General features: G+C 40.4%; 1 protein-coding gene across 6 annotated transcripts in view; it reads right to left on the bottom strand.

Annotated features, from left to right (window-relative positions):
- Positions 1–18,535, bottom strand: part of LOC131771029 (otoferlin) — a 36,757-nt gene that overhangs the window by 6,435 nt on the left and 11,787 nt on the right. Inside the window, exons 19-43 of one of the 6 annotated variants that reach the window (XM_066162770.1) lie at positions 17,885–17,950; positions 15,471–15,494; positions 13,676–13,773; positions 12,958–13,077; positions 12,388–12,496; positions 12,032–12,279; positions 11,555–11,655; positions 10,532–10,748; positions 9,793–9,945; positions 8,975–9,103; positions 8,473–8,527; positions 8,284–8,361; positions 7,774–7,955; positions 7,343–7,504; positions 6,542–6,658; positions 5,835–5,996; positions 5,067–5,226; positions 4,549–4,670; positions 3,537–3,557; positions 2,307–2,549; positions 1,846–1,980; positions 1,624–1,749; positions 1,443–1,478; positions 1,219–1,310; positions 468–638 (exon numbers count right to left, since the gene is read on the bottom strand). In XM_066162770.1, the coding sequence (XP_066018867.1) occupies positions 468–638; positions 1,219–1,310; positions 1,443–1,478; positions 1,624–1,749; positions 1,846–1,980; positions 2,307–2,549; positions 3,537–3,557; positions 4,549–4,670; positions 5,067–5,226; positions 5,835–5,996; positions 6,542–6,658; positions 7,343–7,504; positions 7,774–7,955; positions 8,284–8,361; positions 8,473–8,527; positions 8,975–9,103; positions 9,793–9,945; positions 10,532–10,748; positions 11,555–11,655; positions 12,032–12,279; positions 12,388–12,496; positions 12,958–13,077; positions 13,676–13,773; positions 15,471–15,494; positions 17,885–17,950 (3,127 nt within the window). Of the gene's footprint in view, positions 1–467; positions 639–1,218; positions 1,311–1,442; positions 1,479–1,623; positions 1,750–1,845; positions 1,981–2,306; positions 2,556–3,536; positions 3,558–4,548; positions 4,671–5,066; positions 5,227–5,834; positions 5,997–6,541; positions 6,659–7,342; positions 7,505–7,773; positions 7,956–8,283; positions 8,362–8,472; positions 8,528–8,974; positions 9,104–9,792; positions 9,946–10,531; positions 10,749–11,554; positions 11,656–12,031; positions 12,280–12,387; positions 12,497–12,957; positions 13,078–13,675; positions 13,774–15,470; positions 15,495–17,884; positions 17,951–18,535 lie in introns of all 6 variants that reach the window. The other 5 variants (XM_059086784.2, XM_066162771.1, XM_066162772.1 and 2 more) reach the window with 5 other exon arrangements.

Below are 18,535 nucleotides of genomic sequence, written 5' to 3'. Positions count from 1 at the left end.
TTGTGTTTCTGTAATTGACGACATAACGTCGGTTTTCCCTAACTTCTATGTCACTGAGACAAACTTTTGTCCCCACTCAAGACCACAGGGAGAGTTGAATATCGGACAGAAGAAAAGGACGCCTGATCAAATACTGAGGGAGAGGGGGAAAGGGGAATACCTATGGTGGACTGGGACCTCACTCTGCGGGAGTAGCAATATTCGCAGCAGTGTCAGTATCTGAGCAACTCGCACCTATCCGTTCCCCAAAAACAGTCGACTGACAATTTAAGGTTAATGTTGGGTTAGGGGTTGGGTAGGTGTGCAGTTGCTAGGATACTGACATCTGTCCGGCACCTCCATAATTATTGGCTTGATCGCGTCTCGTTATATTTTTTGTAGCAAAAAGTATTTTTTTCTGCCGATGGAAATCCTCATTGTGAAAGGGATCCAGTAAAATGAAAAAAAAAAAAAAACTTAACACTCACGTTGCATAACTTTCCTGCAAACCACACGTGGGTCGATGTTTGCTGTAGAATCTGTTCTCCAAGTCGACTTTGCTCTCCCCAATGAGGTCATCACTTCCAACTAGATCCCAGTCATACACGCCAACAGTCAATACTGAATCCATGGGGATGATCGCCTCGAATTCAAAGCATCTGTAAGCGTAAAAACATTTCAGCATTTCACAGTTGATGCCATGACACATCACAGCACACACATCCTATCATGTGATCACACGTCATGACACATCACGTCACATCATGAAACAGTACGTCACGCCACATCAGAAACACATCTATGACTCATAAAATTTACAAGATGAATAAAATCCTCTTGTCCCATACGACAACCAAAACCATCGCTACCATTCATGAAAGCTGATTGAAGTTGGCAACTTTTAATTAAACGTCAAAAATAAACCCGTATTGTATCGGTTTGGCTTTACATCGCTCTGTACGAGGACCAGAAGACTCGTACCACTCTCTCAACCAATCATATGCTCTGTAACTGGGGTGGAGATCTAACACAACCCTCTAAACCAATCAGATGCCGAAATGAAATCACATGCGACTTGTCCAATGCGGTTTTCCCGCTTTTCAAGCAGTTTGCTTTTGAGCTTTGTGCCACTATCATCTCCTAGTGATATTTTCTTTCATTTCAATGGACCGTTGTAATTGCTCTGATTTTGGTATTAGGACACTCAATCGAAAAGCGCTCTCATAAATGTATCGTTACCTTCCAAACACAGGATTGAGCTGCTTTGACACATAATTATCTCGGTCCCTCACTTTGTGTTTTCCGAGCGTAACCACTAGATAGGGATCAGCCTGAAAATTAACAACATAATCACATTATTAGATCACTTTTTTTCGTTTCTTTACGTGATGGTTGTACAGCCTTATTGATTGTTCAGTTGAGCTGTACAGCAAAAAAATTACCATGCACAAACTCTCGCTCACCTTTCCATTCACATCTGAGGGATGCAGATTGACGGCCTGTAGAGGTTTAAAAAGAGCAACATGAGGGTCAAATTTAGAAAAAATGGGGTACTACAAATGACAACCCACCTGACAATTAAGAAATTTTTCAGGTAGGCAAAAAATTTACCACGCAAAAGAAGGTTTGTCTATGGTGACGTACCTTGATAACGTAAACCCGTACAAGCACATTGACGGGCTCATTGCTGGGCAACTTCAGGAATGTGCCAACTATTGGGTCCATTTCTACGTGCTCAGGCAGGGGGTACTTCCACACTTTCAGGGAGCCCTGTAAAAACGGACCAAACGAGTAAGGACCCTAGTCGAGCCATTTATTTCCTAAACACCATGCGTACAAGTTAAGCATTCTAAAGGATAACAATACCTTGAATTTCCCCACAATCCTGTGGTCATCGTCGTCATCTTCACTTGTCTTCTTGCCGCGGTAGAGTGGGAAAGAATGAAGCCAGTCGTTGAAGCCGTTGTACTCTAGCAAATTTTCTAATTCTGAGTCAAAAATCTGTCATAGGAAAAAATCACACAACGAATATTTTTCATTTTGTGTAACTTGATAGTTGAAAACAACTACATTAATGTATAGCAACACTATAGTAAGGTTAGTAACCAATACTGAAGCAGCGTGACCTGGACTCACGCGTGACCCTGAACTCGCGCGTGACCCTGAGCTCGCGCCACTTTCTAAACAAATCAGATTCACAGCTGAACCAACCGCAGCTGAGTCATTCGCATTTTCCCGCGCTTTATTGCAGTTTGTCCTTTTTTTTTCGTTGACCTTTTATCGGCTCGCTGCGACGCTCAAAAAATCGCCCCACACGATTTTCTCACCGTTAGCCTGGGAATCTTCTTCTTCAACTTCTCTTCCTCTGATTCTTCCTCTCTCTTGTCTTTCTTCTTTGAAGGCCTCGATGATTTCTGTTCCTCATTCCTCTCATTCCGTTCACGGTCCTTCAGTGTCTCATAGTACCGTGACCACCAGTCCAATGCATCCTCGCCGTCATCATCCTCTTTACCTTTTCCTTTCTCGCCTTTCCCCTCACCTCCCCCTCCCTCGGCCTTCTTCTTTTTCTCCTGCAGCTCAGATAATAAATAAGACAATTCTAAGTGTTAGGTTGCATAACAAGATTCTTTTCAAAAAGGAGATATCACAAGATCATGATTTAAAGTCCTTTCATTAGACACAGATACTCGCCTTTAAGATCAAAGTTAAGTTCGCTGTTAAAGGTTGATGTAACGAGACCTACGAGTGGTCAAGATGAAAGAGAGACCAGCAACCGGTTTTCCCTTTGGTTTCCTTTCGTTAAGATTTTTTGCCATGGCGGGTAGCAACTTGTACGTACGGACGGTCACATGATAGACCAAATTTTTCTCGGCATGATAAGTTACTACCAAATTTTGTGGGTATGGTGCACCAGTGAAATGATCAATCGCATTATGGTGAGATATATTATTGAAAACAAGCAAATGGGAAAATTTCTTGCAGATCTTTCTGATCTTGCTGCCCACTCGTATGCCTCATAACATCGACCTTCAGAACCGACTTAAAGAAATACAGGGTTTAAAAGGAACGGTTTGAGAATGAGAATTTGTTGCAGAAGAAAAACATGAAAAAAGTCATGATGAATCAAAGGGAAATAAGAATGGCAAGGACGAAGAAGACAACAGTTTACAGACAGCACCCATGCATGAATCCAAGAGAGTAAAGAGTATGATAAAGGGAAAGACGCAAAACACTCGCTCTGAAAAGACTCAAATTACAGTAGTATGGCAAAGGATCCCTACAAGAATGCGTAAAAAGTTTACAGGTACTGATAAGCGAACAGACGAATATAACGACGAATACCGCGATAAATACAAGGTTAGTGGACTAAGATTCACGCAAGACTGCGAAAATTTTCAATGTGACAATAACGCAAGCACAGCTATAATTGAATTGATACATAAGCCAGTGTGCTTGATGAAAAACTTGAAGTAAATGAAATTTTTTTGTACACAGCAGTAGTGACTTATGGAAACAAGTTTGACATAAGGAGTTAACAAAAGGAACAATACGCTCACCTTGAGTGTATAGGCATAGAGCTGTGATGAAGACGATGATAGAGAAAGAGAAACAGCGCGTGAATAAGATGAATGACAAGAAGAATGATGAAACACAAACATGCACATAAAGGGTTTTTAAGAACTAGGGGAACTCTCAGATATCACAGCCGTTGTAGAATCGCTCAAAAGAGGAATGGGTATACAGAACTATGTTCTTTACTCTTCAAATTAAGGGATCAATGCTCAGTTTAACAAACATGGCTGGACACGTCCCAAGGATGCCACTGACATACAGAGAGAAAGGTTGTAGAGGCTTTCTTTGGGACTAGAAAAATAACTGGAGAGCAAGCGTACAAGCCTGCCTCGCTACGTGAGGAGACAAGAGAAGAAGAGAAAAGCCGTGAAACCAGAGAATCAACGAAGAAACCTTCAGTGAGAGTTTTTGAATGACGCATCACGAAAAGGAATGACATAGCATTTAAAGAGAGGTGACGATAAAGACAAATGGAACGTGAATAATTAACCCTTTAACTCTCAAGATGTGATTATCAACTCTCCCCTCTGGCTGTTAAACATCTCATTGTAAGTCAGTGACCAGAATTTAGTGTTAAATCACGATATTAACTTCTACCCGATAAGTTTGAATATTCTCATCACGTGTTACCTGGATGGTGTATGGATGTTACAGGGAGACGCTATATGCTAATCTCTTCTGGGAGTTAAATGGTTAAAGTCACCAAGACAAAATTATAGGTAACTCCACGGTGCATTCAAAATTTTCCTTTAAAAGAACTCAAAACTAACTTTCTATGCTATGTAGAAAATTGGCTCCTTCTTGGTGCAGAAGACACAGGACACGTCACAATAGAACAGCGCCTCATAAACTTATTGCTGTCATTGTATTACTCGTTCTTTTACCGTTTTGTTCCCCATTGTTTTACGTCAACTGAGCCTTCTACACCGAGTAAAAGCCATAACAAGTTAGGCATATCAGAACTAAAGTATGAGATGAAATGGTCTAGCAGCATACCAGAGGCTCAGAATCCGCTGCATCAGGAGGATCCTCGTCAATCTCTATTGCCACATCAGCCGGTGCATTGGGAACTGGCGAGGTTGGACGAGAAGTAGTGTTCCCTACTCCTACGACGGCTTCTGTTGTGGAATGAGATTGAAAGTCACCAGTTAAGATCCGTCATGGGCTTTTGTTAGAGATACTACGGTAGACCTTCTGCATCTAGAAAAATCAGGCCTAACGTTTTGAAGTTCCTCATTTACACCATCTGTTTAAATCTTTTCCATCTTTAGCCATTGTGGTTTATTCTTGTGTTTGTAACTAGCTCTTTTGTGTTTTTTCCCCGAAAATTAAAGGAATGTCCATTCTTATAACATATTAACATCCTGGTACGTTCCTAACTTGCAATGTGCCGCTGGTTTAACCCCCCTCCCCCTTCCCCTCCCCCTCCCACCCTGTTCCCGTATGGAAAAACCCCCGCCCTGGCCTTAGCACTTCCACGGAAAAAAACTTACGAATACATGAGATTGTCTGACCTGCTTTCTCCAGTTTCTCCTTCTCTTTCTCTCCAGTCTGTAAGTAGCGGTGTAGTGAATTCAGGACATGAGTCCCAACCAGTGTAAAGCGACCGAATGTACGACAGTCTCTAACACGGATGGTCAGCGGTGGGCAGTAACGCTCATTCTCAGGTAGTTCCTGTAGAGGTTGGAAAATGCTTACAATTAATGTTGTGATAGCAAAGATTGTCAGAGTGAAAACACACGACACGGTCGACTTAAGGCAGCAAAGTTAGTCTCTCTTTAGAGAAAGCGTCATCATTTTGAAATTATTTTTGAATGTCGACAAGCCTACACAGCCTGCAACACAACAACAGTGGTATTGTTTCATAAATCAGTCCGGGAGAATATCTCCCGAACCCAATAAAGAAATCAAAATGTCTCATAATGGTGACCACAGATAATGTGAATGTTATGGAAAAACTTGAAAACACTTTTTTATTACTTCCTTACAGAGCGAAAATTATAAACTCCGATTCAGGTATGAAAAAGGTTGTTAATAAGTTGGAGTAGGTTGTCTTGAGTAGTTTGTTTCCAAAGTATGTTTCCATGTAATAAGAAACTTTTGATACCGTACGATTGAATTGGAATGTAAGTCCAAATTTTTTAGCTTAATGGGTTACTACTAGTTCCTATAAGTATGGGGCTAAGCTGCACGCGCTTCGTGCGCTGCGAGCTCCGCTATTATTAAAGGAGAGGCAAGTGGTTAATAAAATCACTCTAACAGTAAGAACACAGCTCTCTTACCACATCAAAAAAGATGACTGGGTTCTGGAAGTTGGGATTTTTCTTGGCATTTGTGATGACAGTGGATTGTATAACATGACCAGCAAGATCGATGTCCACTTGAGGTCTATCCACTGTGGTCAGATTTATCCTTTTCATTTCACGGACGCCCCAGAACAAAGCCTACGAAATAAGGAAAGATGCAACTGAGACGCTGAGATGACACATGTGTTCGTTTGATCGGTCATGAAGTTAGTTATTCGGTCCTGTAAGTTAACAGGTGGGTCGGCAATTAAGTCGTCCGTTCTTTCCGAATTCCTTTGTTTGTTTGTCTGTTCTTTGCTTCATTAGATTGGTAAGTCAATCCGTCGGTCAAACGGTACGGGATTGGTTGGTCGGTCAGTCAGTGGTTTTGTCGCTCAGACAGTCAAAAGCTTGGTCAGGTTAGTGTGTCAGTCAGTTGGCTACTGCGTCGTATAGTTAATCGGTCGATAGTCAGACAGTCGGTTGGTCATTCCGTCATAGGTCATTCCATCATTGAGTGCACGAATTTGATCATTGGTTTCATCTTTCCTTTACTCTGATACTACTTCCAACCTTCATACACTCAATAATTTGTACCATCCTTTTCACCTACATAGGTTAATTTCTAGGCATCTATTTTATGTCACAAAATCAACTACAACAACTTTTTTACTTTCAGAAGTGTAAATGTAAAGTAACAGTACCTCAATTCTGTGCTTCCTCATAACAGGCCTGATGCCGTCAGGAACGGGTGTGATTGGTCCATCAGGAGTGTTGACAGGTTCGACTTCAGTAGGTAAGAAGCATGTGCCCTCAGATAGCTGAAGGGATAAAACAAGGAAAGGATGGATTTGAAACTTTCTCAAAGTCACCCCCGACTCCATGAACCATAGCAAGCAAATAACGCGCTTTTCGATTGAGTGTCGTAATACCAAAGCCACGATAACCACAACAGCCAATCACAAATAAGTGAAATATCACAAGGAGCCGATGAAAACTCAGAGTGAAAAGAGCACACTATCTGAAGCGCGGGAAAATGGGAGTCACAAAAACGCGCTTGTTTAAACTTCTGCATTTGATTGGTTTAGAGGGCGGTTCGAATTCTCCCGACCAGTCACAGAGCGGAGAAAAACAAAAGGAATGCACTCCTGTATTACTTTCGACACCTAATGGAAAATTGCTCTGTTTACTGCCCCTTTCAGCTGCATGCTTCTTCGTGTAATGTGTTCCAAAATGAAGTGTCCCTTTCATATGAATTATCCTACCCCAACTCCCAACGAAAAGACGTTACCGTGCAATGTTAACGCCAATTGTTTAGATGTTGGCCACTTCGGCTCTTCAGAGTTTAGGGAATATAGTTATTTGAAACATGCAGAGTAGACTAGGGCGATATCAAGAAACGGGGAACTGTATTGACAATTTTGAATCCGCATATTGCAGCCCATGCACCCAGCCTGATTCTTAAACAGGATGTGATTCGAAGATGAGAAGGTGAACTAATTTACCTGCAGGAGTTCAAATGCAGCTAGTAGTTCTCCAGCTTTCTCCTCTCCTCTGAAAATCTGGAACCACTCCAATGCTGGCGGAAAGAACGGCTTCTCGTAAGGTTCACAAGCCATCTTTACAATTGGTCTGGCCAACGCACGACCAATGAACTCAGAATCACCCTAACGAGATAGGAAGTTGGAAGGCTGGGTAAATGACTGATTAACCGACAAACGGATAACTGACTGACAGGTTGACAGCCGGACAGGCCGACAGAGACAGAAAATGCACACAGAGAGACAGACTGGCCGACAAACAGAAAGATACACAATCAGACAGACAGACTGACTGTCAGACAGAGAGACTGATAGAAAGCTTACTGAAATACAGACAGACAGGTAGATAGACAAGCAGGACCATGAGGCACAAAAAGATAGATTAAAAAACTTACTCCAATATCTTTGTCAAATACTTCAACTACAATGGTTGGAGGGTTGACGGCAATTTCGTTAACATCTCCCCACAGAATCAAGTCTCTAAACACCAGCATCTGGTCCCATGTTGGACTCCTTGTCTCCCAGATCACTCGGGTGTCAGCCACAAGGTGTGTGAAGATCACTCGGGCAAAGGCATCTGCCATGAAAAGGTGAAGTGAGGACCAAATTAAAGGAAACCGCACACGTAAGTCTTAAAGTTTCTTTTTGCACAAGTTGAAAGTGCACTAAGTTGAGCGTCTCGCAATTAAAAAAACCCTTCATCTAGTACCGCCGCCGTTGGCAAAGGGTTAATTTGCTTTCCCCAAGAAACCACCATGGGCAAAAACTAGCAGGTGAACGTAATTCAGTATATAGATTGAACCCGGGGGCAACATGTAATTGTATGGTCTTACCGAGGAGAGAAGGACTTTGGTCGGTAGGAGTGACTGACAACCTGAGCGGAAGTCATCCGAATGTTATGTTACCTGAAAGTCCAGATGCATCACTGCCAATCAAACTTCTCGCCTGGTATGTATGTGCCCGCAAAAGGAACTTCTGTTTTTCTGAAAGAATTGATAATAAACACATGGTCTTAAAATCTCATTTTTTTTCCATGAGATACTAAATGCTGTTCATGTCACGACAAGGTAAGTTTTTTTCCCTTGCTCCATTACCTGTGTAGATAAGGTGATTTGGCGGAGGGGCCATCAATTTGTGAGCGTTCTTTGGCTGCAAGAGTAAAACACAAAAGATGTCACCATTGATCCAGTTCAGAAGGCATGAGTCAAAAGCTCACACATTCTCTCTACTGTCGGCGACGACTAGTTCACAACTTTGAACACTAAAACTAAAGGGCTGGGGGGGGGGAGGTGGTGGTGTACTCAGAGAGGGAGCTTGAAGGATTTTGGGGGGGTCACATGGTTTTCAGGGGGAACGGAAGGGGGAATCAGTTGTTGCCAACAGAATATAGAAAATTGACTGCCAATGAACAGCCAATGAGGGGGATTAGAGCCTTAGAAGGAAATCAATCAGATTAACATCACACATCAAAATCCTTCGACCCTCACTCTCCCCCCCCCTCCCCCCCTCCCAGGTGATAAATAATGACTGGTTTCTAAGGGGTGAAAATTATTATTGTGTCACTTCCTAATAGCGAGAGCGCTAAGACTATCATACCGTCTGGTATCCTTTCGGGGCATCTTTCAGATAATCCTTTTTGTGTTTGTGCAGACCGAGCCAGATCATGATATTCAGTTTGGCCTGAATAGCCCATCCTTTAGGTCCGTCACCACGCTTACCAGGAAGCTGGACAGATGACAAAAAAAAAATAACATTCAAAGTCTATTTCCTATCTGCCTGATGCCTGCATTTCGAAAATGTGTCGCAGTGAAAGTTTCTCCACATGGAAATGTGTTTGTTAGCTCAGTCTTTATACCACATACTCATTGTAGATGATAAGAAATGGAGGCTTCGTTTAATACGTGCGAGGATTCCCTATGCTTCCCCTAAGTGATGACGGAACGTTCGACTTTCCGGATCAATAACAGTATCTGAGCAACTGCCCAACTACCCCTTCCCTAACCCAACATTAACCCTGATTTGTTATCAGATGACTGTTGCTTGGTTAGGGGAGGGGTAGGTGCGCAGTTCCTCGGATACTAACATTGGTCCAACGTTTTTGCCACTGGGGGTTTGAATGTCTGAGCGAGACCGCCCACCAAAGAACCAATGCTTTTTTCGTGGGTCCTACTTCACTGTGCTTTCCCTCGCTCTGTAATCGGTTCGTAAAATTCGCACCACCCTCTTAACAAATCAGGGGCAAAGCCAGAACCAACCACGCCTTCGTCTCACCCGTTTCGTCGCACCTCAAGCGGCAAACGACTTGTCGTTGGGCTCTCTGTGGTATTTTCCTTTCCTCTAATTGGCCGTTTTCATGACTTCGGCATGGATTATAAGCCGTTCAAAATAGTGCTCTAAACAGAGAGTTGACTTACCCTCAAAAACACAGTTTGCATTCTGCCTGCATCTTTTCCTCTCTCTTCTTCCACTAAAGAGTAGATTATGTGCTGACTGGGAATGCGGGTGTAAGCCACTCGTTTGCCTCCACACAGCATCCAGATGAACACATCAGGCGTTGTTTCTTGTGGCTACAAAGAGAGAGCCAAGCTCCTAAGTACAGCTTAATTAAAGCCTCTAACTCAGTGTGGAAGGGTTAGCTCTTATTTTCATCACAGTCTCCTTTAAAATCGATAGAGTAACGAGGCGCTTTTTATTTATTTTGTATTAGTGTTGTTCAGTGCTTTTATTGGTATTGGTTCAACAAGGGGAAATACCACCGTTGTTTCAGTTAGCCCCCCTGGTAAAACAAAGTTTGTTGATGTGTGAAGTTTCGGTTGCTACTCCAAACCCTCTTCCGCTTTTAAAATGAAAGTCAAAAACGCTGTCCCAGTCGTTATAAAGATAAAAATTAATACTGAACTTACGGAACCTTTTAATTTACACATAATCAAAGCATTTAACGCAATTTCTCTCCTGGAAAAAAAAAATTTTAGTCATGATGAAAGAACCTGTCAGAAGCGCCCAGCTAACATATTAAGCCATTGTAGTAAGTTACAGGATGTCATCGCATAAAAGTGTCTGATGAGGGGAGGGAGGGGGGTGGTATAAACCCCAGGACCCTTTCCTTACATCCACAACTGGAAAAGATTTCTAATGAAGAACAAAACAGCATACCTCAATAGCAATGTTAAGAAGTCTTTGAAGAAGTGCGTTGGCAGCCTTGAGATTGTCTTTGATGTGACCATCATCCCTTGTGCTCCCCTTCAGCTCCTGCGCTGACTGACACACAGACTCTACCTCGTATTGACACAGCTTCAGTCGCTCCTTGTCCAGCTTGGTGCGTCCAACATGAGAGGAGGATGGCATAGACTTCACCAGATTGAGATATTGACTGTAATGGAACAGGAACGTTAAATTTAATGACACAGCTCCTCACAAAAAGGGCTGAAGTGGTGGAAATTTTTATTTAATTTCAGTACACAATCAAAACAACGATAGTTTTTGTCAATTGTGAACTGTTAACTCTAAACTGAAATAAAACATTCCTCCAGAATTTCTCCTCGTGAAATCTGATCAAGTTTTCCCAATTTCGCTCATCTATACTTCGTTTTGCTTTAATGATCCTCTCGACTAATTGCTTTGTCCGCAAAAGATATCACAATATCAAAACCAAAGGTCAGCACTGAAATTCTCCTAAATCCTATGTCCGACTACATTGACCCCTAAGAAAAAGTACGCAATCTTTACATGAAATATCAGTCGACAACCATGCTGAAGTATGACTTTCTTACTTGCATCTGTTGATGAGTTTTGCAAGACCCTAGTTTGTGGATTTTGGACTCCAGTGTCCGATTTTTTATTTTGGACCCTAGTAGGCAATGTTGTATTTGGACCCTAGTGGCCGATTTTCCATTTTGGACCCTAGTGACCGATTTTCCATTTTGGACCCTAGTGGCCGATTTTCCATTTTGCACCCTAGTGGCCGATTTTCCATTTGGACCCTAGTGACCGATTTTCTATTTTGGACCCTAGTGGCCGATTTTGTATTTTGGACACTAGTGGCCGATTTTTGTATTTTGGACCCTAGTGGCCGATTTTGTGTTTTGGACTCAAGCGGCCGATTTTGTATCTTGGATCCTAGTGGCCGATTTTGTATTTGGGACTCTAGACAACCATGCTGAAGAACGATTTTCTTACTTGCATCCGTTGATGAGTTCTGCAAGAACTCGACTGAGCCATCGGTAGGTGTTGGGTAAGTCCATCTTCACTCTCTCCAGACAGTCAGTCAAACCATCCTCCTGTCAAGTATACTGATATGTCAGGTTTTTCTACACTTAAAATTCTTTTTGAGTAATTTAAAGCGCGTGTCGAAAGTTTGCAGAGGTATTGCTTAGCCCCGCTCTTTGATTGGTCAAAAACTTGCGCTACCCTCTCAACCAATCGGATGTTAAACTAACAGCAATCGCGACTTGGTCATACGCGTTTTCGCACGCTTTAGACGGTTTGCTTGTTTTCACTTAGTGATGGATTTCACCAGTGGATTTCGGTTAAAGAGAGCCAGTGTAACAACACAACACAGTCAAACCTATCAATATCTCAGTCTGTAGTGTAAACACAAAAACTACAGCTTTCTGCTAATCACTAATACACTAGAGAAACCATGAGGAAACTTACCAGTCTTTCACAGATCTTTAGCAGCACGTTAGAGTTGTAGAGTCGTCTACGATGATCCTGCCAAGTAAACTTCACGTGTGCACAGGGCTTCGAGTCCTCCCACGGTATATGGTAATACTGTCTGTCATTGGTCACTGGTCTGACAGGTGGTGTAAGTGGGTGGATAAATGGGTTCTCGCCATTTTTGCGTACCTCGTCCACTACCTCACCCGCTAGAGACTGTCCATCAATTGTGTTCCCATAGTTACCTGAAGAAAAGCATTTGTTGTTAAGATTCAAAGTTATAGTTCTACAGGCTGATGTATTCCACGGAAACTACAATGTGAATCAATGACAAGGAAAACATATGTCCATACCAATGCTCATCTCAAATTGTATCATCTTGTCGCCAACTTTTCTCTCAATCATGCTGGCCTCGTAAAAACAGGCATATAATTGAAATTGATCCTCTTTTCCAGCTGCAGTCTGAAAAAAGAAAAAACATAATTTAAAGCACCGTCCATGTGAAAATAGTGAACTTGTGACTTTAAAGTAGGCTGGAAAAAATCCTGGAGATTAGCGGAGCCCCATACTCAAGAAAGTTTAGTAACGTATAGAGCTACGAAAGTTTGGTGTGACGTCAGGATCAATCACACATCTCTTCATGACCGTGTGCATCGGTAAGTAGATTTTGTCGCATAAGAAACTGCATTAGGCCCTTTTATTTAGGGACACAGGAGTTTTACTTTAGGAATTCGTGCTCAAACACTCCTTTCCCAAAAGGAAAATTCGAAACTGTTCTTACTTTTGCCCTCAAACAGCACTTATCACAAAAGGGAAACAATTTGTCTTCAAAATCTTATTCAGACTTAGATTTAATACAGAGATACATGATGTTTCTGAGATTGATGCTCGAGCTGTAGTTTGTCTGGAAAACTTTAACTTACATCAGAGATAGGAGCTGTTGGTTCCACCTCCACCTGACGGATTCCAGCCTCTGATGCAGATTCTCCAAACTCTGCTTGTACAGCCATCAACAGTCTCCCTCTGTAAGCCACACCTTCTCCCTAAATTCAAAATTAGGTCAACAGGTAATCAAACCAGACTATTATTACTGGAGTTTTCCACTAAAAACAAATTGATTTTTTGAGCCTATCATTATCGAAAATGATCTCACTCTTCTCTTGCAACACATAATTGCTCATGACTAGCTTTCTACAAAACAATTTGCATATATGTACCAACACTAAAAACAATATTTTAGGGATTATAGGGTCTTACGAGCAAAGACTACTGCAAGTGCTATTACACAAAAATTAACACGTTGTGCTTTTAATCACTAAAAAAAAGTGCAATTTGTGATACTTTTTGTTTTTGACTTGAGGCAAGTGCATCATAGTAAGCCACTGGACGTAGCTGTCGATTACGCTCTTTGCAGTTTATTCAGAATAAAAAAGTCCATACACCTGTAGCATTTGTTTCCGAAGGAGACGGAAAGTAAACAGCCACAGAAGAAATCCTTTGAGGACATGACAGTTCATACCAGGATATCAGTTCATCTCTGAAATTTTTTCTAAGGGTACACTTTTAACGCCACGACTTACTACTAAACATTAAACCTTTTTTTGTTTTTTCAGTCTTACGGTGTATGTTTGGATGACCTACCAGTCCATTGTTTAGATCGTTGTGTTCATCAAACAGTGAGTAATCCCTTGTAGATCCATAAAGGTTCACCCAGCATGGACCAAATGTGGGCATAAAACCTGCGAGCATTTGTTAGACAGAATACCTCAACAATGGAATCAAATAAGTGAGTTTTTAAAAATTAACATATCAATAGCCACGTGAAATTAGACCAATTGATTTCTGAAGAGGAGAAATCTCATACAAGTCAGATTTACAGCTATTTGTGTCGTGGTCCATGCAGTGAATGGGGGAAAATACGCAGATTCCCTCTTCTTAAATAAAAACCTTATAAATCAGACTGTCGGAATGATCCTCCTCTTCAGAGTCTCAAATTTCACAATTCTAGTATTATGGAGTAAATTATGAAAAAGACCACTTATTTCATCTGACCTCAAAAAATAATTTAAATACTTGACTAAAAAACTCTGCTTAAGCTGACTTGAAAATACCACAACAATGCATACATGTACACGACCATGGTTTACGAAAATATTCATGGTAATGAAAAAACCACCACACAACTCATACACACACATGATGCTCTGGTTATTTACGGTCATGCATGCTGAATTTCTTTCCAAAAGCCAAGTCCATCGGCTATATTAGTTATAGCACTTCAGAGCAGTCAAAAAGGGAACAGCAATTTCATTCCGCCAGCCAGTTCTAACGACCTCATCAATTAGATTCATGCAAAAAGAAATGCTGCTTTAAGTCCATAATTTATGAACAAATATTGTGTAGCATGTAGCACTAAATGTGTCTTAGAGCAGTGAACTCTTCTCCTGGCAGAACCCCAACATGCATTATTCTGTTAACAACAACAATACTAACAGAATTACAAAACTTTTCTAAATGTGAGTTTATGAATATGAAGAATGTTCTTGGTCTGCCAAGTGATTTGCAAACATGGAATGAGGAAGATCTTTTGATGAGTGTTGTGATGTAACAGCTTGTAAAATTTCCCGAGCATTGTTCTGAAAATGATGTGATCCTCAAAAATATCAGGATTCCAAATTACCTTACGTGTTTTGGATTAGCTGTCATTATTAATTATCAATAATAGTAACTCGATGGTCGATTGCCTGATTCTTTCACATCGACCCTTTCTTTTCCGAGATATTAAGATCAACTCCCAAACATTCATAGCTCTAAGAATTTGGAGTTTGATTAAACAACATCCCCTGGTCTATCTCCCGGGGTTACACACGTTAATCCTTTTCCAATGTATTGTAAAAAATGACAGTGAGGTTGGAACTCCTAACAATTACAGTGTTGACATGATGGTGTATTAAATAATAGTTACAAGAAGTTCTATGTTTCAGGTTCACACTACTGAAGACAAGTATCTCTGTGTTCTACCTGCTCCTGTGTTCCTTCTCATAACAGCTTCAAAAACCATTTCTCTTATCTTTTCTATTGTTTACATACCAATAACAAAAACTATGGATGGTGGCCAAGGACTTGTGTAGGGGGCATCTTGATAACAAGCCTTTACTGGTTCGTTTTGACCACAAAAAATGTTATAGGCAAAAGTGAATTTTCTAAGACTGCTATAGGAACATAATACACTGAATCGAAATATGGCATCCAATTTGAATTCCATAGTTCTGGACTGACTAGCCTCTCACGCGTGATAATCCTTTTGTGTTTCCACGTGAAGATGAGACTAGTCAGTCCAGAACGATGGCAATTAAAATTGGATGCCATATTTTGATTTGGTGTATGGCAGGCACCGACAGGCATTCAATGCATTGAATATAAGTAAAATATTTACCAATATCAGCTGGATATTTATGAACTTCACAGGCCGATGTCACCCCGACATGTTGATAAGTGACCACCAGCAAGTAAACAAAAATGCCACAAAAAAATAAAAATGGACAAGATACATTTAGCAAAATCATTCAAGTGAACAAGTCAAGCTTGAACCAGAAAATTGTTAAATGTCTCATGTTATCACCCAATGTAAGAGCGTCTTCAAAGCAAACTCTTGCCAAATCAAAGCCCTTCTACTCCAAATCTCTACATTACGATTCTATTGCACCAAAAGGCGTTGAAACGATCCAGTTCAAGCTTGAATATAAACTTTAAACAACATTGACATGAATCATATTAAACATTTATGTCTAGTGACTACATTAAACTAAGTTACTGTCTCCTACATTACAGTTTTGAGTGAGAGACCTTTATTCCAATGTTAACAGCCAGAAATGGGAGTAGTAACACCACCACAACCATAAGTTTCTCCATCAAAATTTTTTTAAGGCAAAAACTTCTTACAATCATTTTCAATTGGAATCAAAAACTACATATTTTTTTGTCACTCCTCAAAACTGCAATGAGTAAACAATTAAAAAAAGGATCCCAGTTTGGTTCCCAGGTGTGTTACAATGACGTTAAAGGGAACCTCCCCTAGTGGAACAAATTGTTGTTAAATTATGAAAACTGGTCTCTTTAGATAAACCCTGTTTGCGTACATTGGTAAGATGTATTTGCAGCAAGAAATAATTCATATAGATCTTGGCTATTTTGAAACCCCAGAATTCTATGTGCATCGGATTTTCTGACACTTTTTGGTTGCCCCTATCATCTGCATGATCCCCTTTTGAATCCTTTGAACAAAAGCTTTTGTTTGAGGATGCCATTGGCACCACCAGCCTGTAATACAATCTTATCCGGTCTAAAATGCCATCATCTACAGGGAAATTCAACACAAGTATTGCTTGTGTTTGTTTCCATTTTTTAAAACATTTTGGTTTTGATACCCATTTGTTCCACCAATACTTCACATTTTAAGACATTCTCATGAATTTAACACCCTGTTCCACCTGCGGAGGCTTTCTTTAAGACCAAACTTCCTGGGAATGTAATGATTGCAAAGACGCTGCACATGCCCATGCAACTAACATACAATGGATCCATTCCATTGGTTCACTTCCTTGCGGTAAAGCTGCAGGCACACTTTCAACTGAATAAAACAGAGCCACCCCTTCATTCTCACCTGGGACTGGAGTTCATAAACAGAGAAACTAAATCACTTTTGGTAAAGGTCTGGACATACTTGACGACAAGTCTAATTAAGGCACAGCTAATAAGAACAAGCTGCTAAGATAAATAGCAAGTCACTGCAACAGTTCACTTTGGGTGACATGGTGAACTTTGGTGAGATTGTTTTTTCTTTGCAACATAATTTTTTTTCTTGTGATCGTTCATGTGAAATCTGACAGGTTTGATTTTGTGCAATAGATCACAGCTGCAAAATTTAGCCCCAAGAACAATTTTTTTCCTAAAGAGTTCTTCATGTCACACGAAGCAAATTGTTGCATTGCATCAACTTACTCCCTCAAAAAGACTTGTCGCCTTCTGTCTCAGCCTTTAACACTTAATCACACAGTCTTTTTTTTCAGTCAGGTTAGGTGATACGTTTTTGTTAGACCAGTCAGTATAACTTGTTACAAGAGATGTATGAGGGAAAAAAGGGTACCATTAAGATTGACTCCTCAGAATGTTTTGACTCTTCACAGAAGCTGAGAAGAATTTGAAGGAAAAGCACAAGTCCCAGATTTAGAAGGAAGAGGTTAGATTGAAATAGAAGGACAGCTGGGAGACCAGTTTGGAGGAAAGTGTGCAAGCATCTTTAGAAGGGAATTATCCCAGGGTGCATAATTAAATCTTTCACGGTTTCAATGATTTGATTCTTAAAGCAATATCGTGTTTATAAACTCAGTCTGTAAAAGATAATTTACAAGAATTCAAAGTAAATTCATTTTCCTGTGTTTATGACGATATTTAAATCTGGTGCCTAAGTTTTATCATTAGTGCATTTAAGGAAAAGAGGTGAAAATTTTTAAGAAAAATTAATAGTAAAACTACATTTTAATTCCAGTATTTAGTAAGTATTAAGGAGAATATTCAAACGTCGACTCAGTTGGTGCAAGTTATAGCTGCAGCCATAGATTCATTATCTTTTGGCATAAAATCTACAATTTACATAATACACATGCAGAAGTTTAGGGTAGATTTCTGCCACGTTGTACGATTTTAAAGTGCAGTTACACACATGGATTTAGGGATAATTAAGGATATAAAAGTTGTACTACTTTTAAGTGCAGTTACACACACGTACGTAGGAATAACTAAGGATAGATTTAAGAACTAGAGAAGGCAGGCAGCAGCATATATACACACCAGGAGCCTGAATTGAGCCAGGAACTTTTATGCCCGAGCCTGGAATATAGACCTCTGATAGCCACCCTGTATAGTCAGCCAGCTTAAGTTAGACATGCAGAAAGGCAGGCACATGCATACACAGACACGCCCCATCACCTCACTAACAGCCATGAAGGAGATAGTTGGAAAAGCTACACTGTGCAAAACTGTGTGAGGAATCAATCTAACAACCATTACAGCATGCATTTTTATGGCTAGGATTTCATGACACGAGAACTTTGGACATGTGCACTTTTCTAAAATTTTGTTGCAATAGATGACTTACATTTCTTTGTTTATATTAGTATAAATTGTGGCTGGTTAATTGACAGTTATGGACAGGTTGCTCTCATACTTCACATTTAAAACAAAAAAAAGTTCCAACAGAAACAAGAAAACCACTCAAAGACAACAATTATTGATTCATCGCAGCCTTTTCTGGAAAAAAATAAAACTCAAATGTTTTGGAAAAAAAAAGAATGTTGGCAAAAAAAATTATTATTTTGTCTGGAAAACATCCTTCTCGGTCAGAATTAATGCAAACTGTGCATTAAGTTAGTCTTCACTTCATGTCAATATTTCACTACCTTAATTGTCATATTTGTTCAATTGTCATATTTGTGCTTCAGA

This window comes from Pocillopora verrucosa, chromosome 2 (assembly GCF_036669915.1).
Source record: "Pocillopora verrucosa isolate sample1 chromosome 2, ASM3666991v2, whole genome shotgun sequence".
In the NCBI taxonomy this organism is placed as follows: domain Eukaryota; kingdom Metazoa; phylum Cnidaria; class Anthozoa; order Scleractinia; family Pocilloporidae; genus Pocillopora; species Pocillopora verrucosa.
The sequence above is the reverse complement of the archived record's forward strand: the minus strand, read 5'-3'. Positions and strand labels throughout refer to the sequence as shown.